The sequence below is a fragment of the Zingiber officinale genome, chromosome 8B (assembly GCF_018446385.1).
Source record: "Zingiber officinale cultivar Zhangliang chromosome 8B, Zo_v1.1, whole genome shotgun sequence".
Taxonomy (NCBI): domain Eukaryota; kingdom Viridiplantae; phylum Streptophyta; class Magnoliopsida; order Zingiberales; family Zingiberaceae; genus Zingiber; species Zingiber officinale.
Window position 1 is genome coordinate 27,797,396 of NC_056001.1, and position 13,626 is coordinate 27,811,021.

General features: G+C 40.7%; 1 protein-coding gene across 1 annotated transcript; it reads right to left on the reverse strand.

The window, feature by feature from the left end:
* Positions 1 to 8,740: 8,740 nt before the first annotated feature.
* On the reverse strand, positions 8,741 to 11,188 carry LOC122014410 (ABC transporter G family member 5-like). Its single transcript, XM_042570638.1, has one exon. It carries the CDS (start codon positions 11,129 to 11,131, stop codon positions 8,891 to 8,893), a length of 2,241 nt encoding a protein of 746 aa, XP_042426572.1. The 5' UTR covers positions 11,132 to 11,188; the 3' UTR covers positions 8,741 to 8,890.
* Between the last annotated feature and the right edge of the window lie 2,438 nt (positions 11,189 to 13,626).

Consider the following 13,626-nt stretch of genomic DNA (forward strand, 5'->3'; position numbering starts at 1 on the left):
ATTAAAAAATAATTAAACATTAATTTCAAACCTAAATTAAAGTTTTAATTAAACTTTAATTAAATTTTAGTTAAACGTAAATTAAAATCTTTAATTAATCTTTAATTTAAGTTAATTTAAGTTTTAAATTAACTTAAATTTAAAACTTAATTAAGCTTTAATTTCAAACTTAAATTAAAAACTTAATTAAACTCAAATTAAATTCTTAATTAAACTTTAATTAAAAAACTAAACTCAATTAAAACTTAAAATTGCAATCTTAATTAAACTTTAATTAAATTAAACTAAAATTAAATTAAATTAAAACCTCAATTAACATTTAATTAAACATAATTAAGACTTAAATTAAAAACTTAATTAATATGCAATAACATCTCCTACTTTTTATAGGAATCTAAGTAGACACTGGATAGTGAATACTCTAGACACATAACTGGAGATCACACTGAATTTACTAAATTAAATTTCAAAAGCTTAGAAACAGTTAATTTAACTTTTTTTTATTTAACTCGAATCTGATTTCTTTAGTTGAAAAGTATTACTTGTCAAAAAAATTTAAATTTAACTTAGTATTAGTCAATTATATGATTATGATTATAACATTAAGTTTCTATCATCTGAATGCTTGATTAAACACACAGACAACCCTAACATAAAACTTAAGGGTTTTAGGCAAAGTAATATTTATGCAATTAACCTAATTAACTCATCGCTTAAGTGTCACTTATAAAAAAAAAAGGAAATTTGATTGTGGCACAAAAGGCTACACCCACTTTAGAAATATCATCAATTAAATAACTTAGTTAAAGGATTACTAAAATTGTTTAACTTAGAACTAACAATTTATAATGTCTGTCTGTAGGAAATGGGGAAAGTAGAAACATGGGAATATGCCCATGTTCCCCACTACTCTTAATGGAAAAGTCCATTATACCCCTGGGTTATTTCCCTTTATAAAGGGTGCGTCTAAGGATCATTAAAGGGGTAAGAGAGGTGAGAAAAAGTGGTGTAATGAAGACGTGAGAAGGAGAACATCTGAGGCGGTGGGATTTGGTTCATGGAATTATGGAAAGCTTTCCGATCCTATGATCATTCTTCCGACAGTGAGTCTTGTCGTCATCAATTGCAGATCTGCGGGAGATCATTGTAAGTTTTTAAAGGCTTCTAACAATATATATCATGATATAGAATTGCTTCACTGTCAACAAGAAAAACAAACAAAATCAACTCAACAATCAACTAATCAAGCTCAAACCAACTCAATACTTGAATTATTACACTTAAACTAATTTGATTCCCATAGAATTCAATCAATAAATAGAAATTTATACTGCTTAGTAATCATTGATGATTATTTAAGATTCACTTGGATAAAATTCTTAAAAAAATAAAGATAGAATATTTGAAATCTTTAGCAATTTTTATAAACAAACAAAAATGAAAAAGATTTAAAAATCAAAAGATTTAGGAGTAATAATGGTCGCAAGTTTAAAAACATAGGTTTAATAATTTCTAACTAGAAAAATGGTTATCATCACGAGTTTTTCATGTTTTAAAATACCTTAATAAAATGGTATAGTGGAAAGGAAAAATAAAATCCTACAAGAAGCTACTAGAACAATGTACCCAAGTATTTTTTGGCCTGAAGCCGTTAGTACAACTTGCTACATCCAAAATAGAACAACAATAAATACAAAAATATAATAAAATCTCTCATGAAAATTATTATAATAAAATATCTAACATTAAATATTTTAAAGTATTTGGATGTTTAGTATATATATTAAATACAAAAGAATACTTAAGAAAATTTACCTCGAAAGTTTAAAATAAAATTTTTGTAAGATATTCACTTAATAATAGAGCTTCCAGAGTTTATAATAAAAATACACTAAAGATTGAGGAAACAATAAATATAAAATTTGATGAAAACATTAATTCTAAAGAACCTAACCAAAATCAAACTTAATATCAACTAATAGACTTTGTTAGGTTAGCACTGATCAAGGAGGAGCTAGTTAAAACCTAAACCAAATATAAGAACATATTAATGCAATTTGATAAATATTTATATTTTTGGATAAATTTTTGTATTTTGAAATTGATGATTTGGATGCCATTAAATAATAAATTAATTGGGGTTGATATTGTATTGTAACTGTGTAGATCATATCTAATTAATTATATTATTTTGATCAGTATGATATTATAATTTTGTATAGATTTTTGGATAAATATGATGAATTTAGTGACAGAATTAAAAGTCCATCTCTAAATTTAATGATGAAATTAAATTTTCGTCGCTAAATGTTGTCAATGATCAAAATATAGGACCGTTGGACCGGCTAGAAGGGTTGGTAAATAACCTGTTAATTAAAAACAGACAACCCTTCCTCGAACAATTAAGCTAACACTTGTAAAATAAATTAAGCAGATAAATAAAAGCATAAAAGAAAAGACGAGGCACCAGATGTTTACTTGGTTACAACCGTGTGGTTGTTAATCCAAGGAAGATTAAGCTCAAAAAATCCTTCAGGCGGAGAAGCCTCTTACAGCGTTTAGGCACAGAAAACAAAAGCTTAACTACAACTAAAGCATACAAGTGTTTGGAAATAGAATGATCGTGATTATTGAAAAGCTTCTGGACCAAGGCTATATTTATAGCCTTGGTCAGGGCGCCTGGAAGGATTTCGGGCGCCCTGGGGGGGATAAAATTTATCCCCCAACAGTTGGATCGAGTCAAAGCTTGATCCTGTGAAAAAGTCACTTCCGGGCGCCCGGAAGGGTTCCGGGAGCCCCGGACAGCTCCGGGCGCCCCGGACTGTTCCGGGCGCCCCGGAGCCAAAAGTCAACCCAGTTTTGGTCCGTGCTCTCTTCTCCGGTTCAGCTCGCCTCTGGTCCGGGTCTTTTTGCTCCGGCTCCGCTTGCTTAGGTGATCTCTGACATCCGGAATAGGGCTCACCCGAACCCATCTTCCGGTCTTCTCGAGCGTGCTTCCCTCCGGCTTCTCGTCCCTTGGAATTGCCGCGTGTCCCTTCTCGTCCACCAGCGTACTCATCCGCAGACTTCGTCCCTCGGTCGCACCCCATGCCGACCTTCGCGCTAGCTGCGTCTCTTGCTCCCCGAGCAATCTTCCGCTCTGGCTTTCGTACCTTGGAACCACCGCGCGCACTTCCTTCTCGTCCACCGGTGTACTCTTCCGCAGCACCTCGTCCCTCGGACGCACCGCGTGCCGTCCTTCTCGCTAGCTGCGTCTTCCGCTCGAGTACCTGTGCTCCTAAGATCCTGCACACTTAGACACAAGGTTAGAAACAACGCAGGACCTAACTTAACTTGTTGATCACACCAAAACAACCTTGGGGTTCCAACAATCTCTCCCTTTTTGGTGTGATCAACCCAAGTTAAGCTAGGGTCAAAACTAGACATAGAATTAAAACAAGTTATTGCAATAATGTGCAACAAGATAGAAAAAATTAAATTTCAAAAAAAAAATTTAATTTTTAATTTGTACCTCCCCCTAGACTTATACTTTCCTTCTCCCCCTTTGATCACAAAAAAATGGGGTTCAAAGCAAGATCTAAAGGTTAATATGATGAAAATATATATCAATGATTTTCAAGGAAAATATTTCCAAGTCAAGGAATAACTTTTGGAAAAAAACTTCTAAGTATTCGTCATCAATAATTAAAAACTTTCTAAGCCGAAAAATTTATGCAAGAAAATTTAAGAGAATTGATAACATTAAAAGAAATTTTCTATGCATTTATTTATTTATATATTCTAATGTTTTTATCAGAAAATTTTAAATTTTCATTTTAATTTATCATAATTTCTTAGCTTTGAAGCAAGAAATTTTGAGCATGTAGAAATTTGTGCAAATTGTAACATGTCATTTTGAATTCCTAATTTGCAAAGATATTTCGATAATATAAACTTGATAAAGTTTTTCGATAATACTTCTGATTTGCAAACTTCGTTCGACAAAATATTTTGTAATTTGCAAAAGTATTTTGACAACGTAAATTTGCAACAATCTGTGGATAATAGATTTACTACTCCAAAAAACTCTTTCGATAATATCTCTAATTTGCAAACTTTGTTCGAAAAAATGTTTCATAATTTGCAAGATTCTTTTGTCAAATCATTTTGCGATTCGAAAAACTCTTTCAACGAGATAATTTGTACTTCGGAAAAATTTTTAGATCTGGAAAAAGTTTTCAAAAAATTACTTTGTGATTCACAAGAATCTTTCGTCAAAATATTTTGTAATTCGAAAAATTCTTTCGATGATTCAATTTTTGATTCGCAAAAATCTTCAGGTAATTTGATTAATTGAACAAGTTGTTCAGAGGTTCGAGTCCATACCTTACTTACCTCGTCGGCCGTTGATTCTCCCCCTATCGATTTGCTTTCTTCCGAAGTCTCTCCCCATTCATCGATGCTCATCTGGGATGTGCTTGTAGCTTCGGGATGTACTTCGACTGTTGGGGTTGTCTCAGTAATTTCTTCCGTCTCGGATTCTTCTGATGATGACTCGATGTCTATTGAGGGGACGACTTCAACCGGTTCTTCGTAGAGTTTTAAGAACCTTTCCCAAAGTTCTTTTGCGCTTTTATATTCTCCGACTCTGTCGAAATCTTTATTTGGTATCGCGCTTAGAATGTGAAACTCTGCCCGACCGTTTGCCATAAACTCGTCGCGTTGCTTCTCGTTCCAGAGGCGTATGTCGATCTTTTCTCTGTTTGCTTTCTTTGGTGCTTCATAACCAGATTTCATTATTAAGGAAATACCAATATCACAGTTAAGAAATACCTTCATTTGTTGCTTCTAAGAAGCAAGCTCCCCCTTGAATGCTGGTGGGTAGTCGCTAGCTCCGACCATCGTTTTGTTGCTTCAGACGGCGGTTAGTCCTTCTGAGGCGTCTCGGCTCTGATACCACTTGTAGGACCGTTGGGCCGGCTAGAAGGGTTGGTAAATAACCTGTTAATTAAAAACAGACAACCCTTCCTCGAACGATTAAGCTAACACTTGTAAAATGAATTAAGCAGATAAATAAAAGCATAAAAGAAAAGACGAGGCACCAGATGTTTACTTGGTTACAACCGATGTGGTTGTTAATCCAAGGAAGATTAAGCTCAAAAACTCCTTCAGGCGGAGAAGCCTCTTACAGCGTTTAGGCACAGAAAACAGAAGCTTAACTACAACTAAAGCATACAAGTGTTTGGAAATAGAATGATCGTGATTATTGAAAAGCTTCTGGACCAAGGCTATATTTATAGCCTTGGTCGGGGCGCCTGGAAGAATTTCGGGCGCCCTGGGGGGGATAAAATTTATCCCCCAACGGTTGGATCGAGTCAAAGCTTGATCCTGTGAAAAAGTCACTTCCGGGCGCCCGGAAGGGTTCCGGGCGCCCCAGACAACTCCGGGCGCCCCGGAGCCAAAAGTCAACCCAGTTGACTTTTGGTCCGTGTTCTCTTCTCCGGTTCAGCTCGCCTCTCGTCCGGGTCTTTTTGCTCCGGCTCCGCTTGCTTGGGTGATCTCTGACATCCGGAATAGGGCTCACCCGAACCCATCTTCCGGTCTTCTCGAGTGTGCTTCCCTCCGGCTTCTCGTCCCTCGGAATTGCCGCGTGTCCCTTCTCGTCCACCAGCGTACTCATCCGCAGACTTCGTCCCTCGGTCGCACCCCATGCCGACCTTCGCGCTAGCTGTGTCTCTTGCTCCCCGAGCAATCTTCCGCTCTGGCTTTCGTACCTCGGAACCACCGCGCGCACTTCCTTCTCGTCCGCCGGTGTACTCTTCCGCAGCACCTCGTCCCTCGGACGCACCGCGTGCCGTCCTTCTCGCTAGCTGCGTCTTCCGCTCGAGTACCTGTGCTCCTAAGATCCTGCACACTTAGACACAAGGTTAGAAACAACGCAGGACTTAACTTAACTTGTTGATCACACCAAAACAACCTTGGAGTTCCAATACAAAAAACTTGCGATCAAAGTTTTCGATCGATAAATACATTTAGGGATCGATTAGCAATTGAAATTTCGGTTGCTAATCACTATTTTTCTTGTAGTGTATAGAAAGTAAACTTCATAACAATAGGTGGATTTTGTTCTGGTTGGCATCTTCGATCTTCGTTTTCTCTTGGGACAAGTAGTTCTTTTTCTTAGTCATTGTCAGAGTTGACTTGAGCGTCAGATAGACATTGTTAGATCCACCCGACACCCTCTATATGAGTAACTAGGTCTGTCAGCATGTGCATCACTCTCTTTTGCTACCACAAACCAGCTAATTGCAGCCTTCTCACAAGCTTACGACGACGCCCTAAACCCTAACCACAAGCTCACAACGCCAACCGCCTAACCGTGAATTCGTGACTCGCACACAAACACAGTCCAAGTAAGCTTCTTCCATAATCAAATCCAGTAGTTGGAGTTGGTGAGTGTTTGGCTGGACACTCAAGCAAAACCATAGTAAAACCCTAGCTCTCAAGCCATTGACCTACAGACACACACATCACCATCACCAACAAGCTAAGTCAAAGAAATAATGCAAAGCTTCCTGCAGAAGAAATGAGCCAGTTTTATATTCCTGTGGGTTGGCTGAATGCATGCTTTTTTCTTTTCTCATGGCTCATCGAACGTTGCCCGCGAGGTGTTCTAAGGAATGACCCAATGGCTAGGGTTTTCTTCTTGCCCTCCCGTTCCATGCATTTGATGGATGACGGTTACTTGATGTCGATTGATTTGAAGGCAGAGGAAAACATGTTTACATAAGTATGGTAAGCAATCCACTGATTTGATAGGTGCTATAATTAAGAGTTGATTTATGATTTAAGATCAATGTTCGAACACTTTGAGATTCTGTGCTTATTTTGAAAAGACACGAGTTCAATGAATTTCACTCTTCTATGATTTACGGTGTTTAAGAATTATAAGTTGGTGTAAGTGTTTAGGATTGTGGATGATTAAGAGAGAGAAATCTATGTGATTTTATATATATCTTGGTACTAAAGTTTCCATGGATCTCTTTATTATTTATTGGAAGACCTAATCCTTGTATCATTTATTATTAACCGGGGCGTCGTTTGAATACTTTGATTATTGATAGCTGTTCAAATGAATTTCCTTTAGAATACGATGAAATTATCCACTCTTTTACCATTTATATAGTTTATTATCTATCGATTGATGGATACCTTAGTCTAAATTTGTTGATAACTATTAGTCATAAAATCACACATTTGATCTCCTTATATTGATGAAAAACTTTGTTTTTTTAGGAAAAAAATAATGAAAAATTTATGGGCAAAAAATAAAACAGACATCCCTTTTAAGGGAATGAACTACGTCCTATGTTAATTTATTATCAAAAGATATCTCATTTTCTTTAAAATTACATATCAGTAGTAACTTCTTTTCTCCTAATTTTTTTTACCATTTTTAGTAATTTTTTATTTGTTTATCCGAACTAAACTCAAAGTTACACATCTTGACATGATTTCATATTAATTTATCATAAATGAACTCAAAGATACATACATTGATAGAGTTATTAGACCGATCGACCCATAGCAGGACAGACTGACCCATGATAAGTTGGTCATTTGGCGAGATGGGACAGGCTAACTTATTATCTTGACGGATTGAAAAATTCTCAATTCAATCTGATCGAAAATGGGTTACAAATTAAGCAGGTCAATCCACGAGTTACAAAATTTAAATTTAGGTTACATATTAAGTGGACAAAATTCACGAGTTCATAATTTTCTACTTTAGTTTTAAGTTTTAGAGATTTTTTTTCTCAACCTCGCAAGCCAACTCAACTCTGTCGTAAGTCAACTCATGCTGATTGCGAGCCTAGAAGATCGATTGACTTAGATTCACCTTTAAATTGATTTGATGAAATTTAAATTTAATCATTTAAAATTATTTAAGAGGATAAATTAATTAGACATATTCAATCTAAATTGATGACTCTATACATATTAATTATTTTTTGATGTCTTAAATTTAAAAACTTTCTTTTTAAATCAAGGGTTACAAAAGACTCTTTATTAAAGTGTTTTTTCATGTCTTAATAATTATTACAATTATAACTATTATAGTTATAGTAGCATGTGAAGTCGTAACTATAACAATTATAATAGTAGTTATAACTAAGGGTGAGTAGTCAATCCGTCAAATCGACAAACTCGCTTATATCAACCCGAACTGAACCGAAAAAAAATGATCCGTTGGATATAGGGCCGGATGTAGGGTCCTAATATTGCATTATCTGATCTAGTAGGGTCGGATAATTTTTTATCCCAATAACCAAACCAACCCGATCCGATCACCCCTACTTGTAGCAAGTAATGTTGATAAGCTGTTACACGTTGTAGCAACTACTGCCGATAAGATACTACACGTTGTAATAGTTATTTCCGATTAGTTGCTATAACGTGTAATGAGTAATGTCTATTATCATTTTAAAAAAATTTATTTTTTTTATTATATTTATATTTATATTTATATTTTATATTTCATTGAATATAGAGTCGGATATTCAAATAATTGACAACCCGTCGGATATCTGAAATATAAGAACCGCCGGATATAAGGCCGGATGTAGATCCCGATTTTACATTATTTGATCTAGTAAAGCTGAATAATTTTTTACTCTAATAATTGAATCAACTCGATCCATGATCACCTCTAACTATAACACAATCTTCAGTCAACATTTAGGTAGGAATGTGTGTCAAATGTAACATATGTATATTATTAGTAATAACTGTATCGAATGGTAGCAATTTAAATATACAAGGCGGTGGTATGTGTTTTTATAATAAATGTAGGGCGTTCCTCTAAATTATTCGTTTTAAAAAGGTCGTCTTTTTTATTTTTGCCCCAAATCTATCGCCTCTTATTCTTGCTGCCGAGGAGGAGGGTGACGTAGAAGAGGCCTCTGAAGAAGAAGCCCCACGCCACCGTCACCCCGAGGCAGCCCCACTTCCCCAGTTGTGTGATGCTCTGCTGACGCAGCACGTCGGCGCCGGTGGTCATGCAGGTGGTCGACGTCATGTTCATGCCCAGTGCGCTGCTGATCGCCGCCAACGCCCTCTCCTTCGCCGCCTCCGTCAGACCCTCCACCGGTGTGTTGGCGAACATCTGCACCCCCCTCGAGAAGCACCTACCCGCCCGCCCGAACTCGTTCTGCATCACCGCCTCGTAGGGGTACTTCACCAGCGACAGGTAGTGGAACCAGATCCAGTAGTCGTGGATCCGGTCGCGGTTGATGAAGAAACCGCTGAAGAGAAGGAAGTAGGCCAGGATCGCCACCACCACCGTGTAGCCGAGCATTACGTGCGGAACCACCCCCGACAGGAACGTCACGAACCCGCTCCCCGTCCAGAAGGAGGCCAGCACCATCAGGACGAAGAAGACGAACCCCTGCAACCCTCCGGCGAGCCCCACTGCGAAGAATGTTGTCAGGGCGAAGGCTATCGAGAGGAGAACCAGCGGTGGGAAGCCGACGAGGGAGTGGGAGAGCACGTAGGAGGAGCGGCGGTAGGCGTTGTAGGCCGTCTCCCGCATGAAGATGTTGCGCTCTTGGATGAAAATAGGGAGCGCGTCGGCGCAGGTGTAGAACATGGTGGACATGGCGATGGCGAAGAAGCCGAGACGCTCTTGGACGCCCTTGGGCGTGTCGTCGAGGCGCCAGAAGATGGTGGCGAAGATGAACCCGGTGACGAGCACCAAGCCGAGTCGCATCACGAACAGCTCCGGCATCCGCCGCGTGTTCGCCAAGGACCTCTTCGTCAGCACCAGCGTCTCCATCCAGAACGGGTTCGCGTGCTTAGGCACCGCCGCCGCCGTCGTCGCGGTTCCCTCCGCGCCGGAGACCAGCTTCCCGCGCGAGATGCTGGCGCCGATGGCATCCTCCAACGAAAAAAACGTTTTTTCTCCGCCGCCGGCGGAGACGACGGGTACTGCTTGGCGTGCGTGGTTGAACTCGACGAGAGACTTTGCGCCCTCCGGCGTGGCCTCGAGCTCGCGGATGAGGTCGAGGACGAATTCGGTGGGGCTCTCATTGTCAGGGATGGGCTGGCCGAAGTCGGAGAAGAAGGGGTGGAGGTCGGTGGGCGGGCCGGCGTAGACTGTGCTGCCCCGGGAGATGATGAGGAGCCGATCGAGGAGGCAGAGGATGCGGTAGCTCGGCTGGTGAACCGACGTGATCACAACGCTCCCGCTGTGGGCGATCCTTTGCAACACCTTCACCACCATGTACGCGCTGGTGGAGTCGAGGCCGGAGGTCGGCTCGTCGAGGAACAGCAAGATCGGGTCGTGGATGATGTCGATGCCGATCGATACCCTGCGCCGCTCTCCGCCGGATACGCCGCGGTGGATCTCGTCGCCGATGATAGTTCCCGCGGCGGCGCGGAGGCCCAGCTGGTCGATCAGAGCTTGCACTCTGCTCATCTTCTTGGCGGCCGAGAGGTAGCGCGGGAGGCGGAACTCGGCGGAGAACATGAGCGTCTCCTCCACGGTGAGCATCGGGTAGAGGAGGTCGTCTTGCATCACGTAGGCGGAGATCACCTTGAGAAGCCGCCCCTCGAGCTTCTCGCCGTTGAGGGTGATGCAGCCCTCGAGGCTCTCGCGCACGATCCGGTTCGCGAGCGCGTCGATCAGGGTGGATTTCCCTGACCCGCTTGCCCCCAGAACCGCTAAGATCTCGCCTTCCCGGGCCTCCCCGGAGATGGCATTCAGCAGCACCTTTCTCCCCTGTTCCTCGCCGGCGTCGCTGCGCCAGAACAGAGAGCACCCCTTCCGCGACCGGCGGACGCTGTACGTGAGATTGGAGAAGGCGAGGACAAAAGGAAGCGGGCCGGAGATGGCCCGATCGCCTCCTTCCTCAGCAGTACCCTTCCCGTCGCTAGCGACTTTCCCGAGCTGGACGACGACGTGGTGGCCATTATGGGCGTGGCCCACGGGCCTGAAGAGGTGGCCGAGGGAGACGGAGGCGTCTGAGGCTGAGTAGGAGGCGGCACGGGGGCTGTGATGTTGGAGGGCGCCAGGCCGGGAGGCGTCGTCGGCGTCTTCCAAGGGGGAGGAGCGGCGGTCGAGGGGAGATATTTTATCGAAAAAACGGGACATGGTGGGTTTATAACGGAAGAGGCCGCTGGAATATCAGCGATCTGTTACAGAGAAGAAGTGAATTGCTCTGCTCAAATCTCTGAACAAAACTCTGTTTTTATAGTGTTTGCGTTGCTCTAGAAGTGATTTTTTTTTTTTTAATATTATTAAATTATTAAAATGACAATTTGAAGATATGAATTCTCAGGATAATTTTCATGCATCATTCAAACGATGAAATCTAACCAATATTATTCAATCATATTATATACACAGCTTACCAATTTTATAATAAATAAATAAATCATTTAAATTAAACATGTTATTAACACATAAATAAGTCATATATTCAAGACAATAAAATAGTTCAAATTAAGTGCATATAAACATAATAATAGTAATATAAATCCATTAAACAATGCTAAGATGATAGATAGGTTATCATTACTTCCACTAAGATTAATACTAGTGTAGTAGTATCTAACACAACCCTTATTTCTCTAAGCTCAGTAAGGGTAATGATCTAAGATAGGTTGACATCGGCTCTGTATATGACCCCCCTCATGAGCATTTACATCCTCCTCAAGAATGATAGGATATTGAGGCTTATCACAACCCTCATTCGAATCCTTTTCAATCTCATCAGGATCCTCATGAGGAGGTGATACATCGTCATCTTCATAGTCTCCTCCACTATGAAATTACTCCTTCTAAAAAATAATCCAGAGGCGGAGAAGTCTCGTACATCTGTTCTCACAAGAACACACAAATACAACAAGAAATGAAAGCAGATACAATGAATACACAACGTTACTTGAATATTTCTTTTTGTATTTTCTTGTTGTTTAGAATTATCTCTTGTAGACTTGGAAATGCAGTAGCACTTCACCTTCAATCTTCCAAGAATCGGCTGAGAGTGTAGAGAAGAAGAGTTGTCGTTTGAATCTGCTGGTCCTTTGGCGACCGACTAAAGGGGGGTAAATAGCCCTACAATTAAGACAAATCTATCTTAATTTTCTCTTTCTTTCTACGTTAACTACGACAATAAAAAATAAATACAATAACGGAAAGAAATACAAGGTAAAAAGGTTACTTGGTTTGCAACTAGGAAGATTGCTAATCCAAGGCAAATGAAGCTCTTTAAGTCGACTTCTTCTTCGACACAAGTCGGAGGCGGAAAAACCTTGTATAAGACGTTGATAGCTCGTGAACAATAAAGAACAGGAAAGTATTTGAGTGCAAGCAAGTGTTGTTAGAATGAAGAGGACCAGAACTCTATTTATAACCCATTGGTAAAAAAAATAGCTCTTTGTTAACATAGCGACTCCGAGCACTTGGACCCGCTCTGGGTGCCTCCAACTGTGAGCCTTATCTGCTCACAATGGCTTCGTAACGGTGCGATAATAAAACTTTATCACCGCCCGGGCCCCTGGACCAAGTTCAGGCTTCCGGAGTGCTACTGACTGTTGGAGTGTATATTAAAAGCCTAGCTTTTGTAAATATTTATTTTTGAAATAAAAAAATCACATTGGTCAATATCTACATTTATTTATTAAATGTAATTGTTCAATTAATTTATATAAGTAGATAATATGGTGTGTGGTGTCACACTCAGAAGATCATGTTGTCGGTTCTTTATAAATTATAAACAGTTGCTCACGACTAAGATGAAAAGGAACAAACCATCGGAATAGTCGTAATGTAATTAAGTATTAGTTTATCTTGATTAATAAATTACACTGGTACACTCTAAGTGTATTGAGTAGGACCATTTTAGGTAAGTTATTTTTGTACTGACTTTATAAAAGAACTAGACCTTAGTTATTATGGAAGTGTGTGCTCTTAATCCTAATATAATAACAAACACATATATTTAATATTTATTTCTTTGACTTATTAAAGGGCGAGTGATCCGGCGGTAAGAATGGGGACCCACTTCCTGAAGGGTCCCAGCCTGAGGACAGATGGAGGGCTGACTAAGCGGGTAATGGCCACGCCGAGCAGTTGAGCAGGTCCGAGCGGAGCCAGAGATAACCCAGCCATGAGCTTGGGTTTCCGACGCCAAGGCGGGAAGACTGAATGGCCGAGCGGGTGTCTGCCCGGCTGGGACCGAAGGGCCGAGCGGGGGTGGTCCGCTCGACCAGGATAAGGGCGAGGATACAAAGATTAGCCGAGCGGCCTATTCGTTCAGCTCGGGATAGGGGATGTCAGTAAAGGCATGTCTGATGATTATGCCGTACACAAGATTGCACGATGGAGGATCTCGCCGTCACATCATGGAGAGGTTGATACAGTAGCGGTATGGCCTTATGGATGTCCTTCTGACAAACTCATACCTGGGCATGGTCGAAAGCAGGTGATTGCTTTGATTGGCGCGCCCAGGCTCCTTCGAGAGGTCTATATAAGGCCTCCATTTCTTCACCGGAGGTACGCTGTTTTGGAATCTCGGAAGCCACCTCTTTGTTATTCCTCGCCTGACTTGAGCGTCGGAGGGCCGTCGCCGGTACACCCCTCCC

Coding starts and splice junctions, on each gene's coding strand:
- LOC122014410 (XM_042570638.1), bottom strand. CDS start 11,131: ATGTCCCGTTTTTTCGATAAAATATCTCCCCTCGACCGCCGCTCCTCC.